Source organism: Nicotiana attenuata, unplaced genomic scaffold, assembly GCF_001879085.1.
Source record: "Nicotiana attenuata strain UT unplaced genomic scaffold, NIATTr2, whole genome shotgun sequence".
Taxonomy (NCBI): domain Eukaryota; kingdom Viridiplantae; phylum Streptophyta; class Magnoliopsida; order Solanales; family Solanaceae; genus Nicotiana; species Nicotiana attenuata.
In genome coordinates, this window is record NW_017671435.1 from 267,471 (window position 1) to 290,565 (window position 23,095).

General features: G+C 39.2%; 3 protein-coding genes across 6 annotated transcripts; 2 read left to right on the top strand and 1 right to left on the bottom strand.

The window, feature by feature from the left end:
- The first annotated feature begins 1,094 nt into the window (after positions 1-1,094).
- LOC109208274 lies at positions 1,095-6,209 on the top strand. The gene is made up of 5 exons (XM_019371356.1): positions 1,095-1,350; positions 1,972-2,073; positions 2,994-4,330; positions 4,469-4,660; positions 5,208-6,209. Exons 1-5 carry the CDS (start codon positions 1,095-1,097, stop codon positions 6,207-6,209), a joined length of 2,889 nt encoding a protein of 962 aa, XP_019226901.1.
- A 2,666-nt stretch (positions 6,210-8,875) lies between these two features.
- LOC109208277 (protein odr-4 homolog) lies at positions 8,876-20,467 on the bottom strand. 4 transcript variants are annotated; one of them, XM_019371362.1, is made up of 13 exons: positions 20,358-20,467; positions 20,084-20,298; positions 14,615-14,736; positions 14,341-14,556; positions 14,104-14,199; positions 13,734-13,822; positions 13,529-13,657; positions 12,290-12,404; positions 11,859-11,943; positions 11,621-11,730; positions 11,084-11,235; positions 9,961-10,057; positions 8,876-9,281 (listed from the first exon to the last, which is right to left on the bottom strand). In XM_019371362.1, the coding sequence occupies exons 3-13, from the start codon at positions 14,714-14,716 to the stop codon at positions 8,967-8,969; spliced, it is 1,506 nt and encodes a 501-aa protein (XP_019226907.1). In that variant the 5' UTR covers positions 14,717-14,736; positions 20,084-20,298; positions 20,358-20,467; the 3' UTR covers positions 8,876-8,966. The 4 variants fall into 4 exon arrangements, with proteins under 4 accessions (XP_019226907.1, XP_019226906.1, XP_019226905.1 ...); XM_019371361.1 differs by having other exon boundaries at positions 14,615-14,796; XM_019371360.1 differs by lacking the exons at positions 20,084-20,298; positions 20,358-20,467 and having other exon boundaries at positions 14,615-14,861.
- LOC109208275 (uncharacterized protein At1g66480-like) lies at positions 15,298-17,658 on the top strand. Its single transcript, XM_019371357.1, has 3 exons — positions 15,298-15,699; positions 17,074-17,219; positions 17,553-17,658. Exons 1-3 carry the CDS (start codon positions 15,298-15,300, stop codon positions 17,656-17,658), a joined length of 654 nt encoding a protein of 217 aa, XP_019226902.1.
- Positions 20,468-23,095: the final 2,628 nt, after the last annotated feature.

A 23,095-nucleotide genomic window follows, 5' to 3' on the forward strand; every position in this document is an offset into this window, starting at 1 on the left:
ACAACATAGCATGGCCGGGAACCACACTAGTGGATCTTGAGGGGTGCCTAACACCTTCCCCTCGAGATAATTTCTAGCCCTTACCCGAACTCTGGTTTTTCAAATTCAAAACCCTTAGTGTCCTAATGCATTTAATCATTAGGAGGCGACTCTTCAAAAATCCAATTCCCAAACGGGAATAGATTTGTCTTCCCGAATATCGTAAACCCGATTTCGCTTTAGAAAAAGGGGGCGTCGACAGCATGTATTCAATCGGTATAACGTATATGTTATTTTAAATTATGGTGTAATATATAAGAAAGTTACAACGTGATACCTTAATACATGTATGAATATTTATTAAAAGCATGTATTCATGTATAAGGTATGTAATCAACCTACTGCCTGTATTTAACTGTTGTATTCAGTGTGTTTTAATATTTGTTTTTATTTTTGCATTCGTTATATTCAATAGTATTCACTATTTTGTATTCAGCGTATCCAATTATATTTGTATTAACAGTATTTTAGTTATTTCCGATACATGTTATTACTGTTGTTTCAGTATATTTCATTGGTTGTATTCACTGTATTTCTATTTGTATTCAGTGTATTTTACTGTATTACTGTATTTCAAAATTAAATGTATTCACTGTTTATATTATGTTTATTTTAGTGTTTGTACTCGGTGTATTTCAATATTTTTATCTTGTATTCATGAATACTGTATGTACTCCATGTATTCATGGACAAATGTTTGTACATATGTCCAAAACATATATTTTCCCGTTTAATGTAGGTTGTACCATCAACTGAACACTTGCACATGGTGAATGATGAAGGAAAATATTACACCGTTTGCCTCCAAGAGAAAATTTGCAGTTGTGGGAGGTTCCAAGTGGACGAGCCACCATGCCCACCAGTGGCGAAGCCAAGAAATTCAATAAGGGTGTTTAAATTTTGAATACCTTTTGCCAATGGGCTATGCAAGGGTGCTCAAAGTCTATATTTAATCAATAACAAGTAATATTTTACCTTGTACATAGTATAATTTTTCGGCGAAGGGTGGTCAACGGGCCAACATAGCTTGGGCTGTCTTGAAAAGCAAGTTTTTAATGCCAAATGATTATTGCTTGGACTATTACAAACCAAGGTCTGTTGTAATGATATACGATGTCCCCGTGTATCCTCTCCCTGACCGAAGTGAATGGAATATACCAGCACATATATCAGAGGAAGTTGTCTTACCACCCAAATGGAAGAGACCTCTTGGAAGGCAAAAGAAGAAGTGCGATAAGCCATTAAGTGAAATTCTTCATAAGAAGAGTCAACAATCATGTAGTATATGTGGACAGTGTGGACATAATAAGCGTACTTGTAGAAATTAGTTGATGTTCTGATTTTAATTCCTTCAATTACTTTTTTTGGATTTGTTCAAGATTTTCTATTACTTATTGGTTTCTAAATGTATTTGATTGTTGCTGGATGAATTTTTTAAAAGTAGATGACTAAATGCATTAATGTTAAGTTTAATGATATGTAAAATAAAAAAGATGTATATATAGTGAATGTGGTTAAATACATATACATTGTTATATTACAATTCAAAATATATTTGAATACAGAATACAACTATGTACATGACTGAATACATTACTTACCTTAAAAAAATGCTATATATATATATATATATATGGAACGTTTAATAGCTGAAGAGACTTCAGCAAAACTTGAATTGCAATGATCAATAGCTGAAGAGAAATTCACATGGTCTGAACTTGGACAATCGGTTTGCTGCTCTACCATCATATGTTATTTGCTTTTGTGCAGCAAACTCATATCTACTTCTTGATAGGTGATGTTTTCTTTCCTTGACCGGTTAATTAATCTTGGGCTTCCTCGAACGTGGTGACTTTCAAGGTGTAAACCCCAATATCTTTGATGGTCATGGAAATTATAGCATTGGCTTTCGTGAACATAATATCTTCCCAGAGCTAAGTTATGATGCTCTTGGTAAGCCAAGAGGAATGGATGTTTGCATAGCAACATCAGCTGAGACAGATAAAGAGGCACATAGATTACTTGCCCTCATGGGTATGCCATTTAGAGAAGGAGCTGTTGGGCTGGCAAATGTTATGCGAAAGAAAAAGCTTAGAGCTTCGCCATTTTGACTCAGAGGCAAAGCGAAGGTCTAGGAGATGAAGTTGATCTAATTTCCAGGGATAATTGAGTTGATTTTCCAGCATAGTTTTCGGCCTTTTTTAGCATTGACTATCATGTTGATGATATCTTAAAGATACATGATTTATGTTTTTCTCTTCATATTCCCACATTTGTTGTGTGATTTCAGCCCTGCAGGTAACTGGTAGATGACTCCAATATCATTGCTTCTAGTAATTCTTTTTTGTTATCAATATTGAAATGTTACAGTAACTTTTGAATAACTCATTGAGTTATGTTTTAACTAATTTTGTTGCCGATGGAAACGAAAATGAAGATAGGGTTTATTGACAACAATGAAATGGAAAAGAAGATAAGGGTTTCTTCTCACTATATGGCACTATTGGGCTACACGAGTTACAACTGGTTATTGGACCTATTGGCATATTGGGCCTTCATCAGCTAATTCCTTACTGGACTTACATCAATTTAGTATTTTCTTTTGTTATCCTCTGTACATAAAATAATAGTAGCTTCTAATATCTTCTAGAATAGGGGTAATTATGCACATGAGTAAGGAGGTTAGTTAGTTAGCTATATATTCATTTTCAACTCTTGTAAAACGGTTACAGAATCATAATAAGAAGAATATTCATTTTGCTCTCTTTACAAAATTTCTCTCTCTAAAATCAACATGGTATCAGAGCATCTGCTCGACCCATTCGATTTTTTCTACTATTTTGTTATAAATCTCTTCAAGATCGTTTGATTTTATACTCTAGTTCATTGAAGTTCTTCAGATCTTCTCCTTGAAACTGTTTTTTTTTTACTCAAATTCAATTGGAATTCTTCAGATCTTCTCCTTGAAGCTGATTTAAATGGCAGCAACCAAAATCGATCCAGATCATCCATACTTTCTGCATGTTCTGATTCTCCTCGAATGTGTTTGATTTCTCCTCCTTTCGATGGAACTGGTTATGGAGGATGGAGAAAATCAATTTTGATTGCTTTATCTGCTAAAAATAAGCTACGCTTTATTGACAACAATTTGGTCAGGCCTAAGGATGACTTACCAGATTTGCGATATTGGATAAGGTGCAATGACATGGTGTTTGCCTGGCTTTTTAATTCCCTTACTCCAGACATCAGGCCCAGCGTGATTCACTCTAAATCTGCAAGGATTCTGAGGAAACAGCTTGAAGATAGGTATGGGCAATCCAACCTAGCACAATCATTTGAATTGAAAAAACAACTATTAGAAACAGTGCAAGGACCTTCCAACATTGCTACTTACTTCAACAAGATAAAAGCTATATGGGATGAAATAGAATTACTTGATGCAAGGACTGTATGTATTTGTGTTGATTGTAAGTGTGGAGCTAATGATAAGAATGATGCACTTGAAGAGAGACAGAAATTGGTTCAGTTTTTAATGGGACTAAATGAGTCATATATTAATGTTAGGGAAAATATCATGATGATGCATCCTCCACCAAATATTGATAGGGCTTACTATTTACTCTTGCAAGAGGAAAGGCAAAGAGGGATACAAAACATGGTACATTATCCTAGTGACTCTGGGTCATTTGCTGTGTCAACACAAAGATTTAATTCAACTCAAGCTAAACCTACAACCTCTACAGTGAATAACACTGGTGGTTATACTTTTAGAACTAATCAAGACAACAGGAGAAGTCTGAATTGCAACTATTGCAAAAAGCCAGGACATACAATCGACAAATATTATAAACTTCATGGTTATCCACTGAATTTCAAGCCAGGTTATCCACAGAATTTCAAACAAAGAAGATTTCAGAATTCTATTCAAGGAAATGCAGTAACAACAGATGAAGGTTATGGTCAAGTTCAATCCCATGATGTGGAAGCAACCATTGGTATAAAGCACGAACAGTTGACACAACTAATGGAATTACTTCAACAAGTTAAAATTGGTCAGGAAGCTACAACAAATTCTGAAACCATTGCCAATGCTAATTGTGCTGGTACATGCTTGTCTAATCTTTCCAATTCACAAAGCAATCTTAGGAGTCATATTTGGATTCTTGACTTTGGAGCTTCAGAACACATGGCTTTTGACTATAGCATCATTGTTAATATCAAGCCTTTACCTAATCGTGTTAATGTTAATCTTCCTAATTCACAAAGAGTAAGAGTAACTCTGGCAGGACAAGTAACAATACATCCGGACTTGACTCTACACAAAGTTCTTTATGTCCCAGATTTTAAATTCAACCTCATTTCAGTTAACAGACTGTGCACTCAATTCAAAGTTCTTCTTACCTTTGCTGAAACTTGTTGTTTGATGCAGGGCCTTTCTTTGAGGAGGCCACTGGTCCTTGGTGATGTGAAGGCTGGTCTTTACCTTTTCCACTCAACTCACAAGCTTACTGATTCCCTGCATTCAAATAAAGCTGTCACATTTTCACAGAATTCTTCTCTACCATACTGCAATTCTCATATTATGTCTAACTCTGTTAATACTGATAAAAATCTGTGGCATGTAAGGCTAGGACATTTACCCATTTCTACCATGAGATATATTTCTATCTTACCACAATCTGCTGTTTGTAAAGAAAATATTCCCTGTTCCATTTGTCCTATGGCTAGACAACACAGATTACCTTTTCCAGACAGCACAAGTTCTACTTCTCATATTTTTGAACTTATTCACATTGATACCTGGGGACCCTACAAGGAACCCACCTACAATGGTTTTAAGTACTTCCTTACTATTGTTGATGATTTTAGTAGGGGTACTTGGACATACCTACTCAGTACTAAAAGTAATGCCTTCACTGCTCAAATCCTTCACATCTATGGTAGAAAGACAATTTGAAGTCAAAGTCAAGAAAGTTAGGTCTGATAATGCCTTTGAGCTAGGAAGCAGTCTTGTTGCCATAGCTTATTTTTCTTTCAAAGGAATTATTCACCAAACCACTTGTGTTGTGACCCCTCAACAAAATGGTATTGTTGAGAGAAAACACAAACATTTGATGGAAACCTGTCGAGCTCTTCTTTTTCATTCCAAAGTACCTATTTGTTATTAGGGGGAATGTTTACTTACTGCCACTTTTCTCACTAATAGATTTCCTACCAAACTTCTACACTACAAATCTCCTTATGAAATACTGTTTCACAAACCTCCTAATTACACTTTTCTTAGAAGTTTTGGATGCTTATGTTTTGCTTCTACTTTGCCTAATCTTAGAGGCAAACTTGATCCTAGGGCTATCACTTGTGTCTTCCTTGGTTATCCTACTGGTAAGAAAGGATACAAGCTATTAAATTTAGCAACCAATAAGGTTTTTGTCTCCAGAAATGTGATTTTTCATGAATCTGTTTTTCCTTTTACACATCCTACCACTACTTTCTCTCAGTTCTTTCCTCCTTCTTCTACTGTTGATTTTTCTACACCACAACCTATCACTTTTTCTGATTCCTCTATTCCTCTCCCCACTGATGATTCTCCTGCTCCTATTTCCTCTCCATTTTCATTTCCTCCAACTGATCATAGTCCTGTTCCTAGTTCACCTTCTACATTATTTTTTAATCCTTCTACTTCTTCATCTGGTTCACCTATCTCCTCCTCTCCATCTCCTTCTCATCCTCTCATCCCTCCTGTTTCCTCTTCTGAGGTTCCTCCTGATGCCTTGCGCAGATCTTTAAGAGAACACAATGCTCCTAGTTATTTGTCTGACTACATCTGTGGGGTAGTGCACCTAACCAATGTATCTAATTCATGTTTCCTCTCACCTGTTTCCCCTTCTACTATTTCTTCCAATCTACTTTCTGTTTCTAACCAAAGTTTGCTAAATTCCCTACCTAATGTCCATGAGCCTTCTAGTTATTCTCAGGCAGCATTGGACCCTAGTTGGCAAACAGCAATGGCTAAGGAACTTGATGCTTTAAAGGCTAATGATACTCGGGAGGTAGTTCCATTACCTGTTGGGAGGAAGGCTTTACCTTGTAAGTGGGTCTACAAGGTTAAACTAAAATCTGATGGGAGTGTGGAAAGGCTCAAAGCTCGTTTGGTTATTAGAGGGGATTGATTTTACAGAGACTTTCTCCCCTGTGGTCAAAATGACCACTATTAGGTGCATTCTTGCTATTGCTGTCAGAAAAAATTGGGGACTTTATCAATTGGATGTGAATAACGCCTTTCTACATGGGGATTTACATGAAGAAGTTTATATGAAATTTCCAGCAGGCTTAGACCCTCCTTCTCCTAACCTAGTTTGTCGACTCAAGAAATCTCTCTATGGTCTTCGCCAAGCCTCTAGGCCGTGGTATGCTCGCTTGACTGCTGCTCTTAATTTCAAGGGTTTTACTCACTCCCTTAACGACTACTCTCTTTTTTACAAGAAAACTGGTGATTCTGTTTCTCTGGTGGCAGTTTATGTGGATGACATTTTACTAACAGGCAACAATGTTCAGGAGCTGAATGATTTGAAACAATTCTTAGATCATGAATTCAAAATTAAAGACTTGGGGAACTTATCTTATTTCTTGGGGATGGAAGTACTTCGTGAGTCCTCTGGTCTGATCATATGCCAACGCAAGTTCACTATTGACCTTCTCACTGAATTTTACTGCCTTGGTTTGTCCCCTGCCTCTTCTCCTTTGGACCCTTCTTCTAAACTACGTACTGGTGTTGGGGCTCCTCTTGCTGATCCTCTGCTCTATCGTCGTCTTTTGGGCAAACTTAATTTCTTAACTCACACCCGTCCTGATATTTCTTTTGCCGTCCAGCATCTTAGTCAATTCATGCAAGACCCTCGCAAGCCTCATTTCTCTGCTGCTCATCATTGTCTTCGTTATCTCCTTCGTGACCCTGTTTTAGGTCTCTTCATGAGTGCTGATCCTTCTCTTGATTTACTTGCTTTTTGCGACTCTGATTGGGGTTCTTGTCCTGATAGTCGTCGCTCTGTCAGTGGGTTTTTTATTAGTCTAGGAGGCTGTCCTGTTTCTTGGAAGTCCAAGAAACAACCTTCCGTCTCTTTGTCTTCCGCTGAAGCCGAGTACCGGTCCATGCGGCGAGTCGTTGTTGAACTGTCCTGGCTCGTTCATTTACTTGACGATCTTTCTGTTCTTCCTTCGTTGACGGTGCCTCTTCACTCTGACAGTCAAGCCGCCATCCATATCGCCAAAAACCCCGTTTTCTATGAGCGTACCAAACATGTGGAACTTGATTGCCATTTTGTTAGGCAGCAGTTCCAAGCAGGGCTCATCTCTCTCTCCTTTCTTCCTTCTCACCATCAACTCGCTGACCTGTTTACCAAGCCCCTTTCTGGGCCTCTCCATCGTAGTTTACTGGGCAAGTTGGGCGTGCTTTCCGCCCCCTCCAACTTGAGGGGGGTGTTGCCGATGGAAACAAAAATGAAGATAGGTTTCTTGACAACAATGAAATGGAAAAGAAGATAAGGGTTTCTTCTCACTATATGGCACTATTGGGCTACACGAGTTACAACTGGTTATTGGGCCTATTGGCATATTGGGCCTTCATCAGCTAATTCCTTACTGACTTACATCAATTTAGTATTTTCTTTTGTTATCCTCTGTACATAAAATAATAGTAGCTTCTACTATCTTCTAGAATAGGGGTAATTATGCACATGAGTAAGGAGGTTAGTTAGTTAGCTATATATTCATTTTCAACTCTTGTAAAACGGTTACAGAATCATAATAAGAAGAATATTCATTTTGCTCTCTTTACAAAATTTCTCTCTCTAAAATCAACAAATTTAACTCGAAATTTTGCACTATTTCATTTTCTTACTCTACTGATCATGATGGATTGTACTTAAATACTAGTTCCTACTATTTAGAAGCGGGAGTAAGCAGGACTTGGTCGTGGTGCTGCGGCTCAAAAGGTCAGTTTTGCCCCTCTGTTTAGTTTACATTATTTCCTAGCTGAACGTAAATTAGACCACTTTAGAGTCCTTTTAGGTCAATTCCTCTGTCTTCTTTCGGTCTCTCTGGGTTATCCGATTTTTCTCTACTTTCTTTGTTTCTGATTATGAAATTATTGAGTTCTGTTGTTTCTATCGTGGTCTGAAAACCAGAGGCGATGTTACGAGTACGGACATGTGCACATATTGTTTTGACTTTTAATTTGGTCATCTGTAAGGCTTTTGCTAATTTCTGTGATTCAAGGAGAAAACTTGCATATAATTTTAGTTTGGAATGTTTCTTTCTAAGTAAGTGAATACTCATGTGGTTAAATTAGCGTTATTAGGGTGACCAACGGGTATCAGTTCTCTGAGAAATTTTATTCAAGCAAGTGCTAGTCTGGTTTCTTCTACGGCACTACTGTGTCGTAAAAGTATTATTAAGTATGTATTATTGTTGTAATATTTTATACAACACATTAATGACTGGAGAGTCGAGACAGAAGGACAGGAAGCCTGCCTGCCTTCCAGGCGTTTATGGTTTGAATTTTGTTCATCATTTTGTTTGTGGTGTATGTTCATCCAAGACAGCTTTTTCCTTGCAATATTTTACTCTTCTCCGACTGAGTTCAACCAAGGCTGTCGAAAATCTGTTTTAGTTTGTATTTCTCAGTTGAAAATCTTAACATCTGAAAATCAAAGTTGTTGTCATGAAAACAGAACTTTGTATAACAATAATCTCTGGATTAGCGTAAACTCACACCCCACCCCACCCCATCCACACACGACCCCCCCCCCCCCTAAAAAAAAAAAGAAATTTCTAGACGTTTTAATTCATGGCAAGAGTACATAGAACTATAGAAGAGACAGTAAATGATATTTGTTCTCAACACAATTTTTTGTAAGCCACAGTATTAGCTAGGACGACCTGGCAACAAATAGCACAACTCCTAGAACAATTGATATAACAAGAACCAAAACAGCAATAATGAAGCTAAAACTAGATAGTTTCGTAGATTTCTGGTCACTTCCCAAACTCGTACCAGCTCTATTCTGCCTTGAGAGAGAATTGTCTGGCTTTGGTAGTAGCAAGGAAGATGGAGTTGACACCTCCCTAAACGATTTTATTGTGGTAGATACCAATGCAGGAGCTTCAGTTTCAGGCTCCAAGATCTTGGCAGAATCGTTCGGGAACTCTATAGACATGAGCTCGGCAAAATGATCCTTGAGAACCTAAGTCAAACTATAGCACATCAGAGCTGAATGTATGGTATAATCTCAAAATTATGACATGTTTAGTTGCATTGAGCAATATGGTAGGGTAAAAAATGATCTAACAAATACTGCTCAAACAATTAATTTACCAATTAGCTTAGTTGCCAAGGGAGATCCAATTCTTTAGCAGCTGAACCTTTAATGTACAGCCCCATACACAATTATCACAGGGAGACAACAAAATGTTGCAGTAAGATCTCAGCAAGAGTGACATCGACAAAAGTGTGCTCATGGTTCAGTGATAAAGGAAGAAGCTTCAGTTAACGACAACCAATATAGAGAGGTATTGGTTGAATCATTTTTATCCTAAAAATTCATAAGGAACACATTCCTTAAGGCGGTCAACTACTGAAGAACTGTACAAGAATCATGTATTCTACCACCAAGCTCTCAAAGTGTTTTAGAGATGCAAACAAGCAAAGAAAGAAGTACCTGCAGCTTCAGTATAGTTACAGGACTTTGAACTAGTGCCTATTCCAACACATTCAACATCAAAGACATAACTTCTTCTGCTTTTAAGGCAAAAAGGCAATAAGACTAAAGAAAAATATCATTTATGTTTCATTATAAGACCAATAAAACAAACTATAGCTGAGAAATATTACTTGCTTCACCAAAGAATATGGGCACAACTCACCTCAACTGATTCAGACGGTTGTATATAGTCACAAAGGAATGTATCAGCCAGCCAGGGTAGAAACACTCTTCGAGGAAATGACAGGCTGCACTCTTTTCTGTTTAAAAGATCAAGTTAACCATTTCAGCATTACTAAGAAGCCAATTGCTACCGACTACCGTCCAGTAAAAGATGAAGGTCAAAGTGTGAGAAACTACAAAACTGATAAGCAAAATGAAATTCTTTTAATCTTAGATTTTAATAACAATAATCATGCTACTCTATAAAGAAAAGTACAACAATATAAAAACGACAGTAATCATCATCGACATCATCATCATGCCACTATGGTATGGAAACAACAGACAAGCTACTGACCATGATTCTCCGTTTAAATTCATCTAAATCAGACCAACTACAGTACACACTAATGTTAATGATGGGGGATCTCCTACACCATATTCAATTGTGGCCCAACTATACATACAGGAAGATATATGGCAAAACGCATAACACTTCCACATGCTAGGAAAAAAAAAAGTGATATCACCATTGAAAACAGCGGAACACTCATCCAGAATGAGTTGTCACTATATGCCTTGGGATACACTATATGCCCTGAGTACCCCATATTCAACATGTAACAAAACAAACTGTGGCCCTGTATATTACGTTAATGGATCTTCCTTCTGTGAGTATAAGGTTATTTTCACCAACAAAGCAAATGATTATAACTTAACTATCTGTGCCTCATCAGGGAGTACATTTTGATTATGAATCTAGTGTAAGCAGAACATGATATAACGCTGCTCAGAGAAAATAAACACAACTAATGAGAATCCACCAATAAGGTCAAAAAGAGGTCACATCTTTTTCAGTCATAGGGTCATAAATATGACCAATGGCAAATTTACTTTTGTAGTTCTCAATAAAAAAATGATAGAGGAAGTGTCAAGTTCTCAATTTTTAATTTAAAGCTTATAATGAGTCAAATGAATCTCTATAAAATACTAAAGCTTAGACCAGAAAAAAGATAAAGAACTAGAGAATTTTACTAACGGATGAGGATGTCATGGTGAAAAGAAGTCACAGGGTTGATTTTGGACATTTAGAGGAGAATAGATTCCATTAGACCGTGCTATACCTCAGTAACTGTAAATCAAGTTGCAGAACTGCACTCCCATTCAATATCCGGTTGCTGCTCTCTTCAGCTTTGTCATCTTTAGAATCTGATTCTCTGTCTGCCTCATCACACATGATATCTAATCTGCTTCTTAGACTCTTAATTATGTCTTCCTAAGCACCAAGAAGACCAGAAGTTAAATGCTGACCAAAAAACAAGAAGACAACCAGGATCCACGATTTAACATCAAGCAGAGCAAATGTAAGATAAATTCAAATTAACCACTAATCCAAACAGTAAAATACTCCTTTTGAGATAAAATCGACACTAAATCTAGAACCAGCTGTACTATGCATCTGTGATCTTGAGAAAACACAAAAGAAGCTTTCTGCTTCCAGTAATCCATCTAATATGCTCTGATAATATGGCTTTTTGGAGGCCGACAAATGGAACCAGATCTATTGGAACATCTCTAACGTCCACGAATGCATAAGCAAGAGAAATGTACTAAATTATTGAGTCCTTAAGCAAACACCATCAGATGCAAAGTTAGAATACCTTTATGTCAGTCAAAGCTTGAGAAACCGGTTCCTTCGAATTTGAGTAAGCATAGGAGCAGATAGAGCCACTGAAGACTAGAAGACCTATTACCTCCTTTTGGCTGCATGCTTCATAAAAACAAAATATAAAAAGAAAAGAATGAGAAACAGATGAAATTATTTATACAGCAACTAGCTTATATTTAGTCAAATTCAAAAGAAAGGCTAATTGTGTAAATTGGAAAATGTTTACAGACCTTCCAAATACCTATCTTCCGTGAAAGGTAGGAGGAATTCAACATCATGTAAGCTGCCTGAATCAAATTGCTCGTCTTCAATTGCCTAGAAATGAAAGAAAAGAAGGTGAAATATAGCCCAGCATAGTTACCAGGGAAGGAGATCGGGTTCATATTTTGATAGAGGGTCAGCAAGCAAATCAAGTCTAAAGAAGCAGCCTATCACATATTTTAAGGCCACTTTGATATGTTATTTTACTCAAGAACCAGAACCATTTAGAGTGCGTCTTTTCTGTTAGATTCAAATGAAAGAAAGAAAAAAACAAGTGGCAACACCAGGAGGTAGTAAAATCATAAGGCGTGGACCTCAGGATGCAGAAGAGGAAAACTAGCATCCAAGTTTAAGGATATTGGTTGTTCTAGACTGATACCAGAAGTTCAGAGTTCATTACCAATTTCCCATCAATCAACGCCTTGGCACTTTTAAGCTCTTTGGCATGAATTGAAATTCCATGACGAAGAATGTCAGCCAATCTTTTGCTCACTAAATCCTCGGAAATGGGCAACCTGGAAACACATTGCTCAACCGTGAGACAATTTTCTGAACTTCTCTGAGATCTCTAAAAGAATTCACTAAAAAGAATTAACAAACATAATTGATTTTTATAATTCAGGAAAAAACAAAAGGGTAGGAACAGGGGAAACAGTTCACGAGTTATATGGCGGTACTAACAAGGTAACACAAGTTTGAAGTGAACCATTTTTGTCGCAAACATGAACTAGGGGATGGTAACAGTGTCATGAATGCACAATAATGGTTCCGATATATCCATCAGAGCCATGATTCTGACAGAAAATATCATATTTGACATACCTAATATTAGGAAAGTCAGAAAACTGAATATTTTTGCCACTGGCACGGTGGATATACGTTACTCTCGGAGATATATTATATAGGGATACATCGAACGAAAAGTAAGTGTAAAGCAATAAAAAGTCAAAAACAGAGAAGAGAAAGTGTTTGACCTAATCTAGACGCAACCTCCAGTTCACCATCACATGGAGGTAGTAGTTTATTAATCATACTTCTTTACTGCACCAAAATGATCCTAACAGACTAAGAGTTATAATATAAATTGGCTGCAACCAACCAAAGGAGACGTTGAACACTTTATTGCATACCACTTGATCTAAATTTGCAGCAGTTACACTTAATGGAACTAATATTCAAATCCGTCCTTCCTCTTTTTTCTCATCTCCCGTCCCCCCTCCCTCGAAAAACAATCTCTTTCTTCCTTCTATCATATTAGTGCAGAAAAAATATACCCAATGCCATACAGCCATACAAGCCAACAGTTCAACAACCAAAGTTTCCCAACATTTGACACAAGCAATTTTTTGACTCGCGATGTTGGCTAATGTTCTTCAATGACACTAATATGGCACTTCTCCTACCTCTCTACAATCCCAGGGCAAAAGCGGAAGGATTTTTTGCCCCCTGGTCATGCCAAAACAGAAATATACTAACCAACAATCATACAATCAAAAACGAAACAAATGAGTTGCTTGAGATAGATGGAACTTCTTTTTTAATCTGAAATGTGACACTAAGATATCAGAGCTAGTGTTCTGTTCAATACATCAAAGAATGATATAACAAATGAGCAATACCAGTAGCAAACAAAGTTCACCTTAAATCAAAGTTAAATGTGCATCTGAATGCCTGAAGGGTACTAAGAACTTTTCCCATTTTAAAGTCACAAGGTCGTAGACTGCTCGACGTAATATTTGAAGCCAGCGAGCAATTTCGACAAGTCCACCTGGAATACATTGTTATTTGCTAAATCAATAATAACGCCAACTTGAATATAACAACACATAGTTACACAAAGTTACCTCAAGGGACTGTAACCAATGTGAACAAGCAATCTCTCGTCCCAATCCACTTCCGACAGAGGGGCCGCTTCAGAAACTGCTTTTGCAGTCTTTACAGTTATACCATTAGCAAACGAGAAAGAGAGTAAGAATACCAATAATGACAGAAATTTTCATTGAAAAGTAATTACGAGTGATGGGAAATCGAAAATTATAAGTTTCATGTTTCTCCAAACTTTTTCTGGAAGGTAACTGAAGTTAAAGAAAAAACAATGGAGACAGACTACACAAGAGCCTCCTATTCAAGGAAATAACACAATACTACTGTTCTGATAGACCCTCAGTACGAAGCGGTGAAGATAACTATAACTTCAAGTTATAGTAGCAAAACCTGACAAAGTGTGATGGTTGAATTTTTGAATGAGCTCTCATTGGTCCAGACATAGATGCCAACCACCTTCATGCCACCCAATAGCATTCTCCCTACCTGAAAGATAAAGATATTAAACCATAAGCTAATATGCTGATGATTCGCTAAGATGGCCTTTTCCATGAAATCTGATAATCTAGCAGACATAAAATACACATAACAGAAAGTAGAGAAAAACAAAAAGGCTAAAAAGTGAACCTGACGAGCGTGTTCAGCAACCCAATCTTGGTCAATGAACAATGCCGAAGAATCAGCCTGCGACTTCCCTTTCAATGCCTTTTTCCGATCATCTTTTACGCTGCCGCCGATTATGGAACAGGCCGGTTTAGCGTCGTCGTTTGGCGGCGTTGGGATTAAATCAAATAGTAATCCTCGATCTAATTTCGAACTCAAATTCCCAATTACAAGCCCTACCTGTTAAAAAATATCATCAGTGTTTATATGTAAATTCCGTTATACATGAATTGGATACCTGAGAAGGAAGTCCAGATTTGCCGAGCCGATTTTCAGCTAATTTGAGCTGTATTTCTTCTCCCACCACTGCTTTCACCATTACTTCTCCTTTTGCTTGCATGCACTCTTCGATTTCTGTTACTGTTTTTGAGGTAATTAAATAATTTTCTTACTTGGGATTCTCTTAATTCAAGACCAAACCTAGAACAAGCCCAAGCCCAATTGTCAAACTTGGAGGAAAGTATGGGTAGAGTCGGATTTAAATGGTGGAATGGAAACTATAAGAGTAGTTATAATTTATAAAGGCGAAATACATAAACGGCCCTTCAAGTTGTCCACAACGGTCAGTTGAACAACTCAACTGAGACTATTTCCAGTTAAACACTTCAAGTGGCTATTAAGTAAGTCAAGTAAACACCTGAGTACAGCAGGCCATATGCGTGAGTTGCACTTGCGGATAACATGGCAAATGAACCAATCAAAAAATGACACGTGTAATTTTGCCATAAGAATTTGACACATATAATTAACAAAAAAAAATATTTGAAAAAGAAAAAAAACTTTTCTCCTAAACCAGTTCCTCCTTCCCTAACTCTTCTTCCAAGCTTTCTCAAACCCTTCCCCTTACTCGTTGAACCCATGACCACCATTTCATCTGCAAGAAATTGGGCAAAGAAAAATTTAGATTGAACCTTGAAGGTGATGAAGATTAATGGCGAAATCTTGAAACTGAAAACACCAGTAATAACGTTGGACGTAGTAAAAGACTACCCAGGTCATGTTTTACTGGAATCAGAAGCAGTGAAGAAGTTTGTTGTCAGAGCTAAGCCACTGAAACCAGAACAAGAACTGAAGCCAAACAAAATATATTTCCTTGTTGAATTGCCTTTGTTTCCTAAAGAAGAAATTAGTAGAGTTCCAAGAAGAGTGAAATCTGCTGTTCAGATGAGTGCAAAGGGTCGACTCGAGTGTCTCATGTTAACACGAAGATCGGCTTCTGATTTGTCGATTTCGAAGCCGAATAATGGACCGATTCAGTTGAAGATGAAGTTGCCGAGGAGTTTAGTTCAGAAGCTGGTAGAAGAAGGGGAAGTAAAGATGAAGGTATGTGGGTCCACAAAAATAAAGGTTATTTTTTAAAACTGAAAAGAAAAAGAAAAGAACACAATTCAATGTCCTCACGCGCTCCATNNTCTCCGGCAATGGGAGGTGCAGAACTGGTGGAGACCGATGAAGCTCCATCAGTTGACGAGATAGTATCTCTGCCCGAAGGTCCGATGACTGATTTCACCGCCGATGGTGGGGAGGATCAGGTGGATGAAGCCTCGTTAATGGGGGAGATTGGGATGGCCCAACTACGGGGACATGGGGTCATCCCCAGCTATGCTGACGTCGTTCTCGCTAGAAGCGAGGAGAGGGTCCACACCGACCGCAGGGGATACTGCGTCTTTTACGCCTATCCCTTCAAGTTGGGGTTTAAGCTCCCGCTCCCAATGCTAGTGGTTGATTTCTGTCGTTATTACGGGGTATGCCCGGGTCAGCCTGCTCCTTCTCTTTACAAATTATTAGCAATGCTTATCAAATATGCAAAACTGGCCGGTAGGGAGGTCACGCTGCAGCATGTGCTTAGCCTCTACGCTCCTCAGAGAGTTCGTGGTACCATGATTCGAGCGTGCCCTCGCGGGACGAGGGGCCTGACTGTGAAACTGGATGATGAGGTCGACCCTCGCCCTTTCGAGCACTTCTTCTACATCAGGACTGAACATTTAGTGGCGTGCTCTACTGGGTTCCCAGAGGCTTGGAATCATGCACGTAAGTTCCTTAATCGTCGAATTCCCTTTTCTGCCCCTCCTTACGTCTTGTGCTCATAAACGTTAACTCGTATCAATTTTGTAGCCGAAAAGTTGTCGTTGGCTCCGTTGGCTGGGATTCGTGAGTGGGTTGAGGCCGTGCTCCCCCATACGGTGGGGATACTCACATGGGCGTCTTTCTGGGAGAGGCATGGCCGTAGGCCTGTGGCAGGTAAAAAATAGATTTCTTCTTCTGTTTCGCTTTGTTTCAACTCTATTCATCAACTTTGTTTTTCTGTGATCAGGGAGGGCCCCTCAGTTGGCCTTCCGTCGGCCAGGTGCAATTGCTCGACTTACTGCAGCACCGGTGTCGCGCCCAATACCGAGGGCGGCATCAATTGAATCTTCAGCGGTTCCTTCTCCAGCACGGGCCACACTTCGAGACGAGGGGCCATCGGGGGTTGTGCGCCTTAGAGCGGAATCGCCATCAGATGGGGATGAGGAGAGGCCATTGATAAGGCGTAGGGTCGCGTTCACGCCGGCTCCTCCTGTGGTGATTAATTTAGACTCTCCTCCGACGGATGCGGAGAGGAGTGCGGTCGCGGCGCCTGCCCTTGAGGGCGGATAGACAATGGGGGTTGCCCCGGCTGGCTTAGGCCATGATGATACCGTCGCTTCCTCGACTCAGTTGGTGGTTCTAGTCGCTGAGACGGGAGGTAGTTCCTCAGCGGCTGCTAATGTTGGTGAGTTAAGCACTCCTTTGGTGGCTACGACAGGCGGTTCCACCTCGTTGGTGGCGAAAGGAGGAAGGGATGCTGTAGAAGATGAATACGAGTCTGAATCCGACTTGGACCCCGACGACGTCCGTATGTTCCACGAAGGCTTCACCAATTCAGCGGTGCGCGCAGAGGGACGATCTCGCTGCATCGAGGTTCCCACGGAGTTGAACTTATTTCTCCAAGGGGAAAGCTTGGTGCCGTAGTTCGAGCTGCTATGCTCGGAGGCCGAGAATGCATCGTTGAGGGGCGTTATGGATGTCGGACTGATGAATGAAGTGGCTGTGATGGGCTTGAGGGTATGTAATATAACGTCGGTTCGCTTCTTCTTCGTCTTAGTTTGTTCTTTATCTTAATCGTTGTCTTTGTTTTGCAGTCTTATTTGTTGGAGGTGGAGAGCATCCGTCAAGCCAGCATCCGCTCGGGGATATTTTTGCGGGCGCTGGAGAAGTACCGCCGCTACCGAGATTAGTGCCGAGAGATGCGCGTGCGCTTGAGGAATGATCCCCGTAGTCGAACCTTGGTCGAGGAAGTGGCGAGGCGGGAGCTTCAGATGCAGCAAACACTTGGCAGAGCGAGTGCTCTCGAGGAGCAGCTCCGGCGGAAGGATGAGGAGCTCGAGGCGGGGAGGAGGGCTGTAGCTGAGTGTGAGCGTCAGGGCCAGGCTAAGGCGGCGGAGGCCGCTGCGGCATGGAGCGGGAAAGTGACTGCGTTGGAGGGTGAAGTCGCGGTATTGAAGCTTCAGGTGAGGGATGCCTCGTCGAGGGTTGGGGCGTTGAAGGAAGTTATCCGCGTGCACGAGTCCCAATGGGCGTTGGAGAGGGCTGCTGCGGCCTTTAGAGAAGCGAGTCTCGAGGAGCGGATCGGTGTCTTTGAGCAGGACGCCCAAGTCATGGCGGACCGGATCACAGCCTTAGAAGAAGAGAATCAGCGCCTACGGGACCAAGCCGCTTCTTCCAGCCAGGCTCGCGAACTTTGGGTCTTTGCCGAGGCCCAACGTGATGTATATAAGAATTTGTGGGAGGCCGGCATCGTGACCGAAGCTGCTTTCGAGGGAGCGCGTCAAAAGGCTCGTGAGGCCCGTACCAATTGTGGTTTTGACGCGGCGACGCCAGAGGCTGACGCTGGTGCAGATGGTGGCGCGGATGGCGCCGAGTAAAAAGATGTTATGCATTTTTTCTTGTCTTGTTCGCCGTTTGGCGTTTAGGTGTTTCTTGTTTTTCTTTTCTCTTTCCTTGTATTGATCGGCCTTGGCCGGGTGTAAGCGGGGATGACCCGCAATTAATTTCGTGGATAAATGAGATCTCCTTTCCGTTATTTGCCTTGTATCTGTTTTGTACCTCCTCTTTTTCCCCCTTAGATTTTTCTTTGCATGGGCTCGAAGGGGTGATTTGCCTTCGAGTTCGACTCTGGTAGGCGTGTTAGTTTTTAATTATTAACGACTTTTCTTCTTCGACTCGGGGTGAGCGAGTCGGAGCNTAAGTAATTACCTCTTTTTAACGTCTAAATAATTTACTTAAATAGTTGCCCATTGTACTATTTAATTTGTTTATACTGGTTAGAAAAAATAAGCAATAAATTTGACCGGCTATTTGTGTAAAATTCTATATTAACTTACGGATCACGCAGTTTGAAAGAGAAGCTTCATCTAAAAATGTTAATAAAATTAGTACAATCATCTCAGAGGATTAGGTCAAAGACTAATCTTAGAATGAATATTGAGACAATAGGGTAGGACCACTCAAATAAACACATGGCTATTGTTATATTACTAGACCACTATGATCAAGAAAAGTCTACCATTTTGAATTGGCATAACGTACCAAGAATATAGACTGGAAATATTTCGTTCATGATTTTTTGGGCTTTTGTTTTTATCTTCCATTCCATGAAAAACATGTTTCCATATTTTTCTGTTAAGGGTTTCTTATTCTTTCCATAAATAAATTCTACGAGGAATAGACTACTGAAGATACTTTGGTGCAAGGTAGTCATACCAAAAGATTCTCGATTCGCTCAAGGGCGGCTCACTGAAATCGGAGGCCTAAAGCCAAAACTTAAAAAGATGTAAGGAAATAACATTACTAATGTGACAACGGTTGGATAAATAAACACGATTAATTTAGATAACCAAGAAAAAATCATAATGTCTTAACAAATTTTCTTTCAGGTTTTAAGTTCTCTTTTAAGTATTACACTGTATAACATTGTCTAATATTTTAAAATTTTGAGTTAAATTATTCAAATATTCATATCTATTAATAAAATATTTGATAATTAGAACCAAATATAGTATATTAAAATAAAATGTTAATGTCCTGTTAACTCAAAAAGAACTTTACTAATATAAATAATTATAACTAAAGAACTTTACTAATATAAATAATTATAACTAATAGAAAAAATTTAGGGGCGCCTTTGACTCTTGGGGGGCTTAAACCAGAAGCTTTAATAGCCTAACCCAAGAGTCACTCATGGATTCGCTTCCTGTCACTAAAATATTACAATTTCCACCGAAAAAAATGCAAAAAAAAGCTAATTAATTCTTCTGGCATTTTTAACAATGGAATGTGATATGTCAAAAGAAAAAAAGAAAAAGTGTTCCCTCCTTCCTCTTTTTTCTCATTCCGCTCCCTCGAAAAAGAATCTCTTTCTTCCTTCTATCATACTAGTGCAGAAAAAATATACCCAATGCCATACTGCCATACAAGCCAACAGTTCAACAACCAAAGTTTTCCAACATTTGAGACAAGCAATTTTTTGACTCGTGATTTTGGCTAATGTTCTTCAATTACACGTATATGGCACTTCTCCTACCTCTCTACAATCCAAGGGCAAAAGCGGAAGGATTTTTGATAATCTAGCAGACATAAAATACACATAACAGAAAGTAGAGAAAAACAAAAAGGCTAAAAAGTGAACCTGACGAGCGTGTTTAGCAACCCAATCTTGGTCAATGAACAATGCCGAAGAATCAGGCTGCAACTTCCCTTTCAATGCCTTTTCCGATCATCTTTTATGCTGCCGCCGATTATGGAACAGGCCGGTTTACCGCCGTCGTTTGGCGGCGTTGGGATTAAATCAAATAGGAATCCTCGATCTAATTTCGAACTCAAATTCCCAATTACAAGCCCTACCTGTTAAAAAAATATCATCAGTGTTTATATGTAAATTCCGTAATACATGAATTGGATACCTGAGAAGGAAGTCCAGATTTGCCGAGCCGATTTTCAGCTAATTTGAGCTGTATTTCTTCTCCCACTACTGCTTTCACCATTTCTTCTCCTTTTGCTTGCACTTGTTGATTTCCGTTACTGTTTTTGACCGTTGAAGTAATTAAATAATTGAGAAAATATTGTAACTGAATAGCGTATTTAGTGGCTTAGGAGTAGTAGTTAATCAAAATTAGATATTTTGCTATAAACATTAAAATGTATCTATAGTACAATTTTTTTAAATGGTATTTATTTAAAATAAATATGATGTTAATATTTGCTATAGGAGGTAAAAATTCCTAAATAATTTGCTCATTCACTTAATTCAAGACCAAACCTAGAACAAGCCCAAGCCCGAGCCCAAATGTCAAACTTGGAGGAAAGTATGGGTAGAGTCGGATTTAAATGGAGGAAAACTACAAGAATAGACAATATCTACCAACAATTAGTTACTACCAAAGTAGCCATAAAAAGCTATCAATAATACACAATATTCAAAAAAATTAGGCAAAAAAATATTTTTTTTTCAATGGATATATTTGAAATTCATCAAAACACACATAAATAAAGTAATATATAAAATTTAAGAGAGATTAGAGGTGATTTGGACTAGTTTAAGTCAAAGTTCGTGATTAATGATGTAAAAAATTCAAAAACTATAGGCAAAAGTTATTTTTTAATGGGAATGGCTAAAATTTCATGACAATACATAGATAAGACAATATAAAAAAATTGAGGAATATTAGAGGTGATTTGGACTAGTTTTGAGTCAAAAATCATAGTTAAAATTTAGTTTAATAATTTTTCTACGATATATATATCAAACATGTATCTCACATAGAGGTATACATGGATGTGAAGGAGATATACAAGTAGTACATACACAAAAAATACACGTGAAATATACAATGAGATACACATAGATACATGGGAGATACATAGCTGAAGTGTCATATATAAAGTGCAATTTTATACTTTTAAAATACTCCGTTTTTAGCTGAAACAAAATTAGAAGTTAAAGAAAAACTTTAAAATAGTTTTTCCATATTTCTTTTTAGTACCATAGCCATGTCCTAGACTCCTAGTACAGTGAATCGAAAGCATCGCTATATCTGTCCACATGACCTTTCAACTTTCAGATTTTTAATAAAAATCTCATGATCATGTGTAATTCCTTGGACCAAAGCATTCATAAATACCAAATAATAATATGGAGCATTAAGATTGTTTGCTCAAAAGTTATCACATACTTTAGGAGTATAAAACAGCATAATTAAATCACGGGAAAATCCTAGCAAACCGTAATAATCCATTAGACCAAATGAAGGATGCGAAAATAAGTACTCAACTTNTTTTTCCCTTTTAGATTTTTCTTTGCATGCGTTCGAAGGGGTGATTTACCTTTGAGTTTGACTCTGGTAGGATGTTAGTTTTTGATTGTTGACGACTTTTCTTCTTCGACTCGGGGTGAGCGAGTCGGAGCCGTTGCTTGGCGATAGCGGCACTTAGCCTTTAGCCTTAGTCCCAGTTCGGGCGCGGTCGAACTACCGACCGTGATGATAAAAAATGCGGCCTTGTAGTTTGACCGGGGCCGGACTTTACGTGTTCCTAATCTTAGTTCGAGCTGGGAATACTTACTCGAATGGCGAGGCTCCTAACCTGCGCCTCGATTCGTTGGAGGTTGGGTTTTGCTGAGTTCAATGATGAAGGCGCTTGGTCCGAGTCCTAGTTCAACTGTGGTTGAACTTGTTAGATTTGAGGACGAAGGCGTCTAGCCTTATGGTTCAAGCGAGGTCGAACTCGTTGGATTTGATGGCCGAGGCGCGTAGCCTGAGTCTTGGTTCGACCGTAGCTAAACTTACTGGCGAAGGCGCATAGGCTTGATTTAATGGCGAAGGCGCATAGCCTGAATCCCAGTTCAACTGTCGTTGAACTTTGTCGATTTTGATGGTGAAGGCGCATAGCCTGAGTCCCAGTTCAACTGTTGTTGAACTTAGTGGCGAAGGCGCATAGCCTTGATTCAATGGCGAAGGCGCATAGCCTGAGTCTCGGTTCAACCGTAGTTGAACATACTGGCGAAGGCGCATAGCCTTGATTTAATAGCGAAGGCGCATAGCCTGAGTCCCAGTTCAATTGTTGTTGAACTTTGTCAATTTTGATGGCGAAGGCGCATAGCCTGAGTCCCAGTTCAACTGTTGTCGAACTTTGTCAATTTTGATGGCGAAGGCGCATAGCCTGAGTCTTGGTTCAACCGTAGTTGAACTTCTTGGCGAAGGCGCATAGCCTTGATTTAATGGCGAAGGCGCATAGCCTGAGTCCCAGTTCAACTGTTGTTGAACTTTGTCAATTTTGATGGTGAAGGCGCATAGCCTGAGTCTTGGTTCAACCGTAGTTGAACTTACTGGCGAAGGCGCATAGCCTTGATTTAATGGCGAAGGTGCATAGCCTGAGTCTTGGTTCAACCGTAGTTGAACTTATTGGCGAAGGCGCATAGCCTTGATTTAATGGCGAAGGCGCATAGCCTGAGTCCCAGTTCAACTGTTGTTGAACTTTGTCAATTTTGATGGCGAAGGCGCACAGCCTGAGTCTTAGTTCAACTGTTGTCGAACTTTGTCAATTTTGATGGCGAAGGCGCATAGCCTGAGTCCCAGTTCAACTGTAGTTGAACTTATTGGCGAAGGCGCATGGCCTTGATTTAATGGCGAAGGCGCATAGCCTG